Source organism: Gasterosteus aculeatus, chromosome 1, assembly GCF_964276395.1.
Source record: "Gasterosteus aculeatus chromosome 1, fGasAcu3.hap1.1, whole genome shotgun sequence".
Taxonomy (NCBI): Eukaryota; Metazoa; Chordata; class Actinopteri; order Perciformes; family Gasterosteidae; genus Gasterosteus; species Gasterosteus aculeatus.
In genome coordinates this window covers 8,859,818-8,872,202 of record NC_135688.1, presented here as the reverse complement: position 1 = coordinate 8,872,202, position 12,385 = coordinate 8,859,818, and the positions used below count along the sequence as shown (strand labels likewise).

At 49.2% G+C, this 12,385-nt stretch overlaps 1 protein-coding gene across 8 annotated transcripts in view; it reads left to right on the top strand.

Annotated features, from left to right (window-relative positions):
• The first annotated feature begins 1,282 nt into the window (after nt 1-1,282).
• elna (elastin a) overlaps nt 1,283-12,385 on the top strand; it is a 41,323-nt gene continuing 30,220 nt past the window's right edge. For all 8 annotated transcript variants that reach the window (XM_078098248.1, XM_078098247.1, XM_078098246.1 and 5 more), the window contains exon 1: nt 1,283-1,505. In XM_078098248.1, coding sequence (XP_077954374.1) covers nt 1,430-1,505 — 76 coding nt within the window. In that variant the 5' untranslated portion in view covers nt 1,283-1,429. The remainder of the gene's footprint in view (nt 1,506-12,385) is intronic.

Sequence of the window (12,385 nt, the reverse complement as noted above, 5' to 3'; positions counted from 1 at the left end):
CAACTAAATCAGCACGAGGGTGCAAGAAGTCTAATGAAGGACGTCACTTCGATGAACGATACTGTGTTTCTTGGAAAGCAGAAGCCATTAGCATGCGTGCAACAGCACAATCCGTCAAGTCTGTGTCTGAGAGAGTAACGAGTTTGGCTGCAGCTCTCGCCAGTAAAAACTACCTCTGCTCAACCTCTTCCACTCGGAATCCTAAAAACGTGTCCCGGGGCAGAACAAATAGATGGACGGTGACAGTATTGTCTGTGGGGAGGTGTTTCCTAAGTCGTGGCCAGAAAGATAGAATGCACGGATGTGTTGAACTCCAATTGAAATCTGTCATTGACACAATATCTGCAGATCAATGAGTAGGTTCAGAGTTTACAAAGTCTTTTTGTAAAGTGATTTATTGGTATTGTGTAACCTTAAAACATACTGAGAAAACTCAGTGCGCGGCTTTCGGTTGCAGTTGTTTTTCCTTGAACAGCCTTTGTTTGTGTGATGATGAATGTGACAGCGAACATCAAGGTAACATTAGTAAAGAGGAGAATCCCGCCCACGTTGAGCTCAGACTTTGCAAACTCATTGAAAGAAATATTTCTGCACTGTTCTTTTTCTGGTTGAGATTTGGTGATCTCATTTGAAGTAACTGTTTATATCACATATGTAAGACTGGTTGAGAAGAAGCTGTGTAGCGCGATGACTGATGGTCCAGGGGCCTCCAGTCCTCTAGCAGTCGCCGAAGTTGGTCCTCGCTCTACTATTGATTGTCGAGGACAACAATCCTGGTGAATAAGAGAGGAACCGGCATGTGATGCTCTCACTTTCTCTTTATTTTGTTAGTAGAACCAGTGGGACCGGCTTCCCCGCTGTGCACCGCGAGTTCCAGCATATTCCGACAGTCTCGTAATGTCTTGTTCTTAGATTCTCAGCATCCCTCGATGAAGAGGAACAGAAAGAAAAAAAAACACAGGTTCCTGTTTGTGTTTAAAAACCACAAAATTAACCCTCGAAGGAAAGGTAACAACGCTGGTATGCTATTTGCTCTCGCTTCAGCCGCTCTCTTGAGTCTCAGAGATAAGGTTGCTTGGCAGACAGTTCAACTCCTTCTGGAGGATAAGTAGGGGGGGGGGGGGTTAAGGGGGGCTGTCTATCCCGCTCTCTCCCTCCATGTGTGTGTCTCTCCCTCTCTCTCTCTCTCTCTCCTTCCTTGCAGCAGCCTCTCTGTACTGTTGGCAGGAGTGACCAGAATAAAAACAGCAACGTAGAAGAGGGGGGGATGGGGGGGGGGGGGGGCGGCGAGGGGCAAGCAAAGTGATCTATTTAACCGAACACTTTGCTTTGCCTTGATCACGTTGACTGCTCTTCGGGGGTTGTGGTAATTAGTTGGAGGAGAATAAAAGCAGCTGATCGGCAGAGGGGTGGCGCATTTTCGAGCGAGATGGCTGACAGAAACATTCTGTTGCTCCTCTTTGGACTCTTCCTCTCAGCGCTGATTCAGCCTTCTCTCCAAGGAGGTAAGTGCGTGCTACAGGTGAACTCTGTCAATGACAGACGAGGAACAGGTGCAATGCTTTTGCCTCTTCGCCCCTGAGTGCTTTCGTTATTTGATATTTCAATTATTTGCGATACACCATTCATTCGTTATTTATGTATTTATAACTGTTTCTTTTTGACTGTATCCCAGTTGTAATTTAAAACACACCTCTGCAATGGAATTGTGTGGCTAAATCTGCAAATTTCCACCAGAAATTGCTGTGGAAAGTTTTGGTTTGGTGCTATAAACACATCGTCATATAAAGCCACTGCAGTAACGAAAAGTATACATCTGTCTGCACGCTTACCGTGAAGCCCGTAATGGTGGTGCCCCACCTCCCTTCTGCTGAAGGGTACTAGTAGATGGAGAGGAAGTTCTTCTCTCCATCAAACGTACTTGTCCGATGCCGATAACCAGCATTCTCCACAACTTATTGTTACACTTAACATTATTACACAGCATCATCAATTTATAGAAATAGTAATTTAATAGAAAGCTATTCACTGGTTTCCTACATTATTTAGTTATGGATATGCATCTTTATTTTTAAAGTGTATGTTTACATGGCTGAAAACATACTCAAGGTTCTCCAGCTGTTCTCCTTCTACTTAGCAAAACCACTTTGGTATGAACTCCCGCTCAATGAAAGCTGTAAACCTCTTCTCTTTAAGTAGCAGCGCTTGTCTTCCTATTTATATAAAAGGCAGATTTGAGGAGTGCAATTAAAAGTTATGGCTTATCTGTAGCAGTGAGATACTGAGCATGTCTTTCCTCCCACTCTCTTTCTCCCGTTGCTGCGTGGCTTGGATTGGGTTCTTAGTCTGAGGTTTTGGATGAGATTCTTTGAGTTTCAGCTCCAAACTGGAGAACATGTTCAGCATCTGGGGCTGCGTATGAAGGAATCAGATCCATGTTCTGTGTTTATTTACTTAATAGTCACAGCTGTTGGTGTCCATTAAAGTCCAATGTCCTTTTAGATCCTAAACAAAACATTTTGTCCACATAAAGTATTTTTTCATAGTGATGTTGTCGGCCTCCTCTAATAATCAAGTTGATCAAATGTGGCAGATAAGGGCAGCTAATATAAAAATTGGCTTTGGATCAAAATCTCAACAGAGTGTTGAGATTTTCTCTCAAACTCGTTCAATCTGTGTCGGTACACTCTAATTTACAAGAAATAACCCTCTCAGCCGGTCCAGAGGTCAATTATCTGTAAGTAAAAAGAACCTCATTAACACCCACTGCTCGGGCCAAAGGCCCCTGCACAGAAAACACCACTTACGGTTGTGAAATTCAACCCTTGAGTAATGGTGCAGTGCAGGGTTGGCCTGAAGCTTTTCCATCGACAAGTGTAAATGAGAAAACATCTGGCAAGGAGTATGCCAGTACCAGTACATATACCCCCCCCCCCCCCCTTATGTCACGCATATGTACCGTAGTGTGTTTGCTGGGGTTCGCTTGTACAATGAAGCTTAGAGGCCTCTAATCTTTATTGCAACATTTGATAACCGAATCAAATCCGGACCTTTGTCGGCTGATTCAGATTCAATAATATAGGAGTTTAATCAAGTTGAATTTTCACAGCTGCAATAAGAAGAATAGTGAACAACTCGTTAGGAACTGTATTTGCAGATTGTCTTTGAAATTATACCAACAGTATTGCTCATTATTTCCTTTAAGGCATAAATTCCACATGCTTTAATTATTGTGTTTCTCTGTTTCTAAACTTGATATATGTTGTATTCCTCCAGAAAACCTGAACAACCAGCTGATCTAAACAGCTGAAATCATGATTGATGCCGCGAACAATGACAGCGAAGAAATAATGAGTGATAAAACTACAAGCTTAGGTATGCAAGAGTCCCTAGGTCTCATCTCAGCACTTCATTAGTTTGGCTTTAATGACAGCGGCGGATGAAAAGGACAATATAGCTGCTCTGTTTCTTCACAGTTGTCCTGAGATCTGAGCAGGTTGTGTAATGTTTTCCCTCGTTTGCCGTTGGCCAGGTTTCAGCCCTGAGGCTTCAGAGGAAATTAATACATTAATCAGTGACACTCGCCTGGCAGCGTGTGACGTTAAAAAGACACAAGGTCGTCTGAATGTCTCGCTTTAGTTGTCAAATGTCAGATCTCCAATCTTGACTGTCTTAATTGCCCTTGCAAGTGCTTCTTCAGGCTTCATTCCTAGTTTCTGTTAAGGACACCTAATTCCTCTTGCCAACCATACATACCATGAGTACCTGGCTATTGACTCACTAAGTTGCCATACTAGAGCTTGGTTATTCTCAAGAAATACATAGAAGGCTGTCTTGTGTGGGTTTTGTTCTATTCCTGGAAATTCTTTCATTTTGGCCAAGTAAATTTAATATGTAAATGTTTAGTGGTATAATCTGTAGTGAGGGAACTCAACTCAGTCATTTTTTGGGAAGGTGCCTTTGGGTAACAACCAACGACTGACCAAGATCGCCATTGTGAGAGAACTGTTAGTCCATGTATTAACGTGTGAGATTGGACATTATGCTCCACGGTTTGCATTTGTACATTAAAGCACTTTCTGCATCAAAGCACTGAGCCAGAAGCAACCACTAACATTCTTCCTATTGCTGTAACTATCGTTAAGACTGTGTTAGTGGGAATACTAGAAGTTTAGGATGGATGGGCTGTTTTTTTAGTTATAAAATTATTGAAATACTGCATTATAAATGTCAAGGGTACAGCTCCTTTGCACAAAACTTTTGGCTAAAGGTGGCTTCATCGTTGTAAACTTGATTTACTATTTAAAGCAATCCAAGTTTCTCAGAAATGGATGGATGAGGTGTAAGAATGTTGGATCGCGGATCAGTGAGTCAAACGCCTGCGAGTTTCTAAGAGGCTTCCCTCTGACATATGTAGAAATATGGTTATCATGCGTTTGCATTTATATAATAGAAAGTTTGCACTATTGCTGAAAACATGTATAATTTCTTTGGCTCCTACCCTTTGCAATCCAAGTAGGAATGTCAGTTTTGCATCCCAGTCAGATGTTTGGTCTGCAATAGTCTTCTGCCAAGTGTGAGCGCATCAACTGAAATGATTCATTGCAGCCACTCGGCGAGCAGCTCTCGCTCGGCCGTCACACGTCTTCACCTTGACCCACCGATGCCCAACAAACAAACAACATGAGCACAACATATATCAAAGATACTTTTTTATGTAAATCCAGAAGGGATGATGAACTGATAAGTGAATATGGTGATAAAATGAAACTTTGACTTAACGCATTACGTAAAGAAACTAATGAAAGTCCTCTGACATGAAAACGTTGTGGGAGAGGGCGGGCGTAAACACGGCCAATCAAGCCTTTGGCATCAATGACATGTTCTCAGCCAAACCAAACAATTGTGTAACTTTTGATGGGTTTAAGCCACACAACTACTTCAGAATATCAGATGTTGGTCCACAGGAATACATTAAAATGAGTGATTTCTGTTTAGAAAAGAGTAGAAAATACCGTTCAGTCATATTGTGGCTACTTTATATATACATATATATTTTTATATATATAATTGTGGTGGCGGGCGTGGTTTTGGCTCAGCTGCAGGGGGGGACTGAGAAGGGAGTGGTTCAGGGAACGGTGCCGGGGGAGGCAATTGGCCTCAGCTGATGTGAATCAGTAATCAATATACTTCTCTTAAGTAGGAGAGATCCGGCGACAGCAGGGGAGCGAGGCGAGGAGGCTGGAGCCGGTGTTGTTGTTGTGTGTGTTTGTATGGAAATACGAATAAAAAACCATTTACAATGGACCTGACTGCCTCGTGCCCGTCATTCCAAGACCCCCCCAGAGGACCAACCTGTTACAGTGGCGCCCAACTTGGCTGGGGGGAGGAAATGACGGCTGACGGACACCGGCAGGGGATGCCGACCCAGCCGCTTGTGGCGCTCGGCCAGATGATCGGAGAGCTGGCGGCCGTCCAGAAGGAGCAGGCAGAGGCTTACCGGCAATTCCTGGCGGCGCTCCAAGCCCAGGTGGAGAGACAGGCCCGGGCGCTGGAACAGCTGGTGCCGCAGCCCGCGGCCGCGCCGCTGACGCAGAGATCCGCTGCGTTCGCCGGGCTCACGCTGCAGCGAATGACTGGGGACGACGACGTCCAGTCATTCTTGGAGACCTTCGAGGCGGCGGCGGAGGCGTGCGGCTGGCCAGGGGGGGAGTGGCCGGTCCGGCTTTTACCTCTCCTGACCGGGGAGGCGCAGATCGCGGCCATGGGGCTGCCACCGGCGGCGCGGCGTGACTACGCCACCGTTAAAAAGGCTGTGGTGGACAGACTGGGGCTGTCGCCGGAAGACCACCGCCGGCGATTCCGCGAAGCCAGGCTGGGGCCCGGGGACCGCCCGTTCGCGTTCGGCCAGCGGCTGAGAGATGCCGCCACGAGGTGGCTGCAGCCAGACAGCGCTGGAGGCGTCCAAGGGGTGTTGACGCGAGTGGTGCTGGAGCAGTTCGGGGAGGGGCTCCCGGCCAGGACAGCGGCGTGGGTCCGGTGCCACCGTCCGACGACCCTGGAGGCAGCCATCACCCTGGCGGAGGACCATCTGGCGGTGCATCCCAACGGGCAGAGTGACTGGGAGAATTCGCCAGCGTTGGCCGGACCAGGAGCTGCGCCGCGACCCAGGCCGGCTCCGCGGCTGGTGCCTTTTTCCCCTGCCCACGACCCACCGACCTCGGGGAACTCGAGCACCCTTCCCGACCCCCAGAGAGGTTCTCAAGCGCCGGGGCAGGAGTGTTGGAGGTGCGGGCGGCTCGGTCACCTCCGGAGAGAGTGCCCGCTGAGGGAGGTGGGACAGGTGATCCGAGTTGCCGGCGTTCCGGCACCCTCCCCCGGTCCGGGAGCGACGTACCGCGTTCCGGTAAGAATCCAGGGGGGTACACGCCAGGCGATGGTGGATTCGGGCTGCACGCAGTCTATGATTCATCAGAGCCTGGTTCGTCCGGGGGCATTGGTGGAGGCAGACCGGGTGAGAATAAGGTGTGTGCATGGGGATGTTCACGAGTATCCTGTGGTATCGGTGGAAATTAGATATGCGGGGAAAAAGCATAGAATGAAGGTCGCGGTTAGCTCCCACCTGACGCACCCCGTCATTTTAGGTACAGATTGGCCGGGGTTTGGTAAGTTAATGGGCGGGGCTACGGGGGTGCGTTCACGACCGACAGGGTTATGCGAGATGTGTGCTGTGCTCAGCGGTGACGCGGGGTCGTCCGACGCTGCAGACGGGGAGGGGGAGCCAGCGGAGCCTCCTGTAGAGACTCCGCCGGCTCCAGAGTTTCGCTCCATGGAAGATTTTCCACTCGAACAGTCTCGTGACGATACCCTACGCTCAGCCTACGACCAAGTGATACGTATTGATGGTCACCTGGTGCGCCCTGACGCAGCGCAGTCATTTCCGCACTTTTCATTGATTAGGGACAGACTGTATAGAGTGAGTCGTGACACTCAGACGGGGCAGGAAAACACACAGTTGCTGGTGCCAAAAAGCCGCCGGGAAATTATCTTCCAGGCGGCTCACTATAACCCGATGGCTGGTCACATGGGATACGAGAAAACGCTAGACCGGATAATGACCCGATTTTATTGGCCAGGCATCCGGGGGGACGTGCGCCGCCGGTGCGCGTCCTGCCCGGAGTGTCAGTTAGTGAACGCTCCGGCCATTCCGAGGGCGCCGTTGCGTCCTCTGCCGTTGGTGGAGGTCCCGTTCGAGCGGATCGGCATGGACCTCATCGGGCCGTTTCACCGGAGCGCACGCGGATATCGCTTTGTGTTGGTTCTCGTGGATTACGCAACGCGGTATCCGGAGGCAGTGCCGTTGCGCAATATCTCTGCAAAGAGCGTCGCGCAGGCTCTGTTTCAGGTCATCTCCCGAGTTGGAATCCCTAAGGAGATTCTGACTGACCAGGGCACCTCGTTCATGTCGCGCACACTGAGAGAACTTTACGGGTTACTGGGCATTAAGTCCATTCGTACGAGCGTGTACCACCCGCAGACAGATGGGCTGGTGGAACGCATGAATAAGACTCTGAAGTCCATGATCCGTAAATTTATTAGCGACGATGAACGTAATTGGGACCACTGGCTTGACCCTCTGTTGTTTGCAGTGCGGGAGGTCCCCCAGGCCTCCACGGGATTTTCTCCCTTTGAACTTTTGTTTGGCAGGACGCCGCGGGGGGTGCTGGACCTGATTAAAGAAAACTGGGAGGAAGGTCCGAGCCCCTGCAAAAATGAGATCCAGTACGTCCTGGACCTGCGAGCAAAACTCCACACACTGGGCCAGATGTCACGAGAGAATTTGCTGCAGGCCCAGGAGCGACAACAACGGCTGTACGACAGAGGGGCCAGGCTGCGACGATTCACACCGGGAGAAAAGGTACTTGTATTGCTTCCTACTTCCAACTCTAAACTCCTAGCCAAGTGGCAAGGGCCCTTCGAGGTCACACGGCAGGTGGGGGACGTCGACTACGAGGTGGTGCGGTCTGACAGGGGCGGGGGTACACAGATATACCACCTGAACCTCCTGAAAGCCTGGAGGGGGGTGGAGTCCGTCTCTCTGGTCTCTGCGGTATCTGAAGGGGAGGAGCTGGGGCCGGAGGTTCCAAAAGCAGGTAATCATACCTCGCTCCCTCGAGACGCTCATCTCTCCGAGAGCCAGAGGGCGGACGTTGCCAGGTTGCAGGAGCGGTTTGCTAATGTGTTCTCTCCCTTGCCAGGCCGGACCGACCTCATAGTTCACAGTATCGAGACGCCCCTGGGCGTGACAGTGAGGTCTCGACCCTACAGGTTGCCCGAACACAAGAAAGAAGTGGTTCGGAGGGAATTGGCGAGTATGTTGGAGTTGGGGGTAATAGAAGAGTCCAACAGTGCCTGGTGCAGCCCCATCGTCCTTGTGGCTAAGAAGGATGGATCTGTACGGTTCTGCGTGGACTATCGCAGGGTGAATGACGTGTCACGGTTCGATGCCTACCCAATGCCCCGGGTCGACGAACTCCTGGACCGGCTAGGCACTGCACGTTTCTTCACGACACTGGATTTAACCAAGGGCTACTGGCAGATTCCTCTGTCGCCAGAGTCCAAGGAGAAAACGGCATTCTCCACCCCGTACGGTTTGTACCAATTTACCACACTTCCCTTTGGGCTGTTTGGGGCCCCGGCCACGTTTCAGCGTCTCATGGATCGGGTGCTGCGTCCACCTGGACGACGTGATTATCCACAGCACCACCTGGGCGGAGCATGTGCGGCAGGTGGGCGCGGTGCTGGAGGCGCTGGGACGGGCGGGGCTCACCGCCAACCCGGGGAAGTGTGCGGTTGGACGGGTGGAGGTACGGTATTTGGGGTACCACTTGGGGGGCGGGCAGGTGCGCCCTCAGGTGGACAAGACGACTGCTATCGCGGCCTGCCCGCGGCCCAAGACCAAAAAAGAGGTGAGGCGGTTCTTGGGGCTGGCGGGGTATTACAGGCGGTTCATCCCCGGCTTCGCGGACCTCACCAGCCCCTTGACCGACCTGACCCGGAAAGGTGCGTCAGATCCGGTCCAGTGGTCGGAGCAGTGCCAGCAGGTGTTTGAGAAGGTAAAACAGGCTCTCTGTGGGGAACCACTCCTTCATACTCCTAACTTCTCTCTCCCCTTTATTCTGCAGACCGACGCGTCGAACAGGGGGCTGGGGGCCGTTTTGTCCCAGGAGGTGGGGGGGGTGGACCGCCCCGTGGTGTACATCAGTAGGAAGCTGGCCGAGAGGGAGGCCAGGTACAGCACAGTAGAGAAGGAGTGCCTGGCCATCCGGTGGGCGGTCGACTCCCTACGCTACTACCTCCTGGGACGCTCATTCACCCTCTGTTCGGACCACGCCCCGCTCCAATGGCTCCACCGCATGAAAGATGCTAACGCCCGGATCACTCGGTGGTATCTGGCTCTACAGCCTTTTAATTTCAAGGTGGTCCATAGGCCGGGGGCGCAGATGGTCGTGGCGGACTTCCTCTCCCGCCCTCTCGAGGGCGAGGGGGGGGAGTAGGTTCGGCCGGATGGCTCCCCGGCCTAAGTCGGGCGGTGGGGGTATGTGGTGGCGGGCGTGGTTTTGGCTCAGCTGCAGGGGGGGACTGAGAAGGGAGTGGTTCAGGGAACGGTGCCGGGGGAGGCAATTGGCCTCAGCTGATGTGAGTCAGTAATCAATATACTTCTCTTAAGTAGGAGAGATCCGGCGACAGCAGGGGAGCGAGGCGAGGAGGCTGGAGCCGGTGTTGTTGTTGTGTGTGTTTGTATGGAAATACGAATAAAAAACCATTTACAATGGACCTGACTGCCTCGTGCCCGTCATTCCAAGACCCCCCCAGAGGACCAACCTGTTACAATAATATATATATGTGTGTGTGTGTGTGTGTGTGTGTGTGTGTGTGTGTGTGTGTGTGTGTGTATATATACAGTATATTTAAAGAGCTTAACATTAAGGAAAAAAGGAGACAGCACATTTTATTTTTACACGTCTCCCAATAGTAGATGCGGCCTTTTATAGTCCATTTAACATTGCACCTGTGGTTACACAAATCCGTCAATCAAATGGAGTCATGATGTAGTTTTGTATTTCACTGGCTTTTTGTGATCTCACACGGCTGTTATCTTCAACCAGGGGATATCATTTCCTCATGTTCAACTGTGAAATACAAGAGAGTCCACCGCTGTTACATGTATAAAATACATGTAACAGCAGCTTCCTCTGGGAAGACACCCAAAGGCCAGCGATTAAACAATCAGAAGATTAGAATCAGGTTTTCTGAGACTTTACAATTAAAATATTGCCATCTCAGTTTGTCTGCCAGTGAATACCTCAAACCGAGGTTCTACTTTAGAGGAGGGCCGGGGGTAAAGATGGGCAACGTTTGAAAGAAAGGGTGGAGTAACGCTCCTCGCGCTCTCCTCTTCCACCCTCATCGTGCTGCGGGAACGCTGTCGCGCGGCTGATAGCGGGCGATGTGAGGGGAGCAATAACCGCAGCGTTTGCTCCGCTGCACTGTTGCTCTCGGGTGCAGTAAAAAGAGACAATCTCTCAGGCTGAACACAGTTATAATTTTGCCAAAACACTTTTTTATTATTTAATCATGAGTGACGTAAATAGTGGTGCAGAGTTGTGTAATGGTCGGCTTGGTCAAGGTGATGTAGACACATTACAGAGTTTTGTAACGTCTTGTAATGGTTATGAAATGCTGTAATGTTAGGGTTTCGGAAAGCTCTCGAGGGAGGCCTCACTCGACTAGGGGTGCACTTCTGGCTTAAATCCCTAACAGTAATAACAATAAGTTGTGTGTGTTCCCCTCCTTAAAAAACATCTTGCAGGAGAAATAATTAAGCAATGTATATATATATATATATATATATATATATATATATATATATAGTCCGACACTCACAACATTAAATGATACCATACTAAACTTAAAAGGTGCTGGTCTTTACCACCTTGCATCCAGTGGATTACGTCATTTTATCAAAGTTCATAACATTGGAATTGGACGGACCAAAACATTTGCACAAACAGATTATCCAGAGCCTATGAGCTTTTCATGTATTGTGCTTTTTGAGTTGTACAACAACATATCCGATTCCTCTGGAAACTGAATTCTAGTTGGGGAATTTCTCAGTAATTGTGCTTTGGGATTTGGGATTTAATAACCATATGGAAGTGTCGAATGGTAACAGGGTCAGAAATCACCCCAAAAACCACTGTGTCATAAAACAACAAGTGCTGTTATGCTGGAGTTTGCTAAGGGACTCTAGAAAAAAACACTAAGGCAACACTGGTTGAGGGACAACGGGCATTTCTTAAAGTAAATCATAACGTTAACCAGATCACCACGTCCCTGTGGGCTCCCACATGAGAGGTTCACACACGCCTACAAGTGCAATGGATGTCAGCAATCATCCTCAACGAGACTTCAGAATGAAAACATGTTGACTTTTCTTTCTTACTTAATTGATGTTTTTTACCACTGTGTTAAAAGAATGATCTCACCTTTGTGTGCATTCACACTCTCGCTCTCGTGGCTCCTCGGCCCTGCAGCAGCTGCTCTTACCGGTTGACTGGGATAAAGTGTATGTATGGTGAGATGGGGGGAAAAAACATTATTTAAAAGATCATCTATTATCTAAAATTGTTTATCCCACACAACGCACTTTGATCGCGTACTGTAACTTCACTATCCGTTTGACTCATTTCCCTTAATGCTAATGACAAGCTTACTGAAACAATGTCAGCTGTGAGTTTTACAGCTGGACCACATTTCAGTGCGGAGGGGAGTGACGATAAATCCAAATCCCAGTCAGGGTTCCTGTGAGTTCATGTAGATCATCGGCCTCTTAATGTACTCGGTGCAGCTCTGGTTCACACTGCAACAGTAAGAAATGGCTGCTCGGTTTGCACCTGAAGGCTTTTTGACATTTATTGGTGCTTCTGACTTCTGACTTTCCTTCATCACATTGTCTACCTTGACAAGTTTCGGGATTTGTTTTCACTTAACCTGCTGTGTTACTGTGTAATGGACGTGTCCCAAGCCCCGAGTGATATTGTTTTAAGAAAGAGGATTCCGCTTGTCCTCTCTACTCCGCAGTACAGTTTACACTGCACACATTGGCCATTCTTGCTTTCTTATCCATCAATGGAGAAGCCATTGTTTAGGCAAGATCACGACACTAGCACGAGTCCCACCACGGCGATACATTTATTAATCAACGTTATTTATGTATAAAATAAAGTCACGGCCAACTCTTGACGGGAGATGACTGGCTTGTTGAATATTGTTTGTTATACAACTGAATTGTGTCACATGTTCACATGACCTGTTGTGCTTC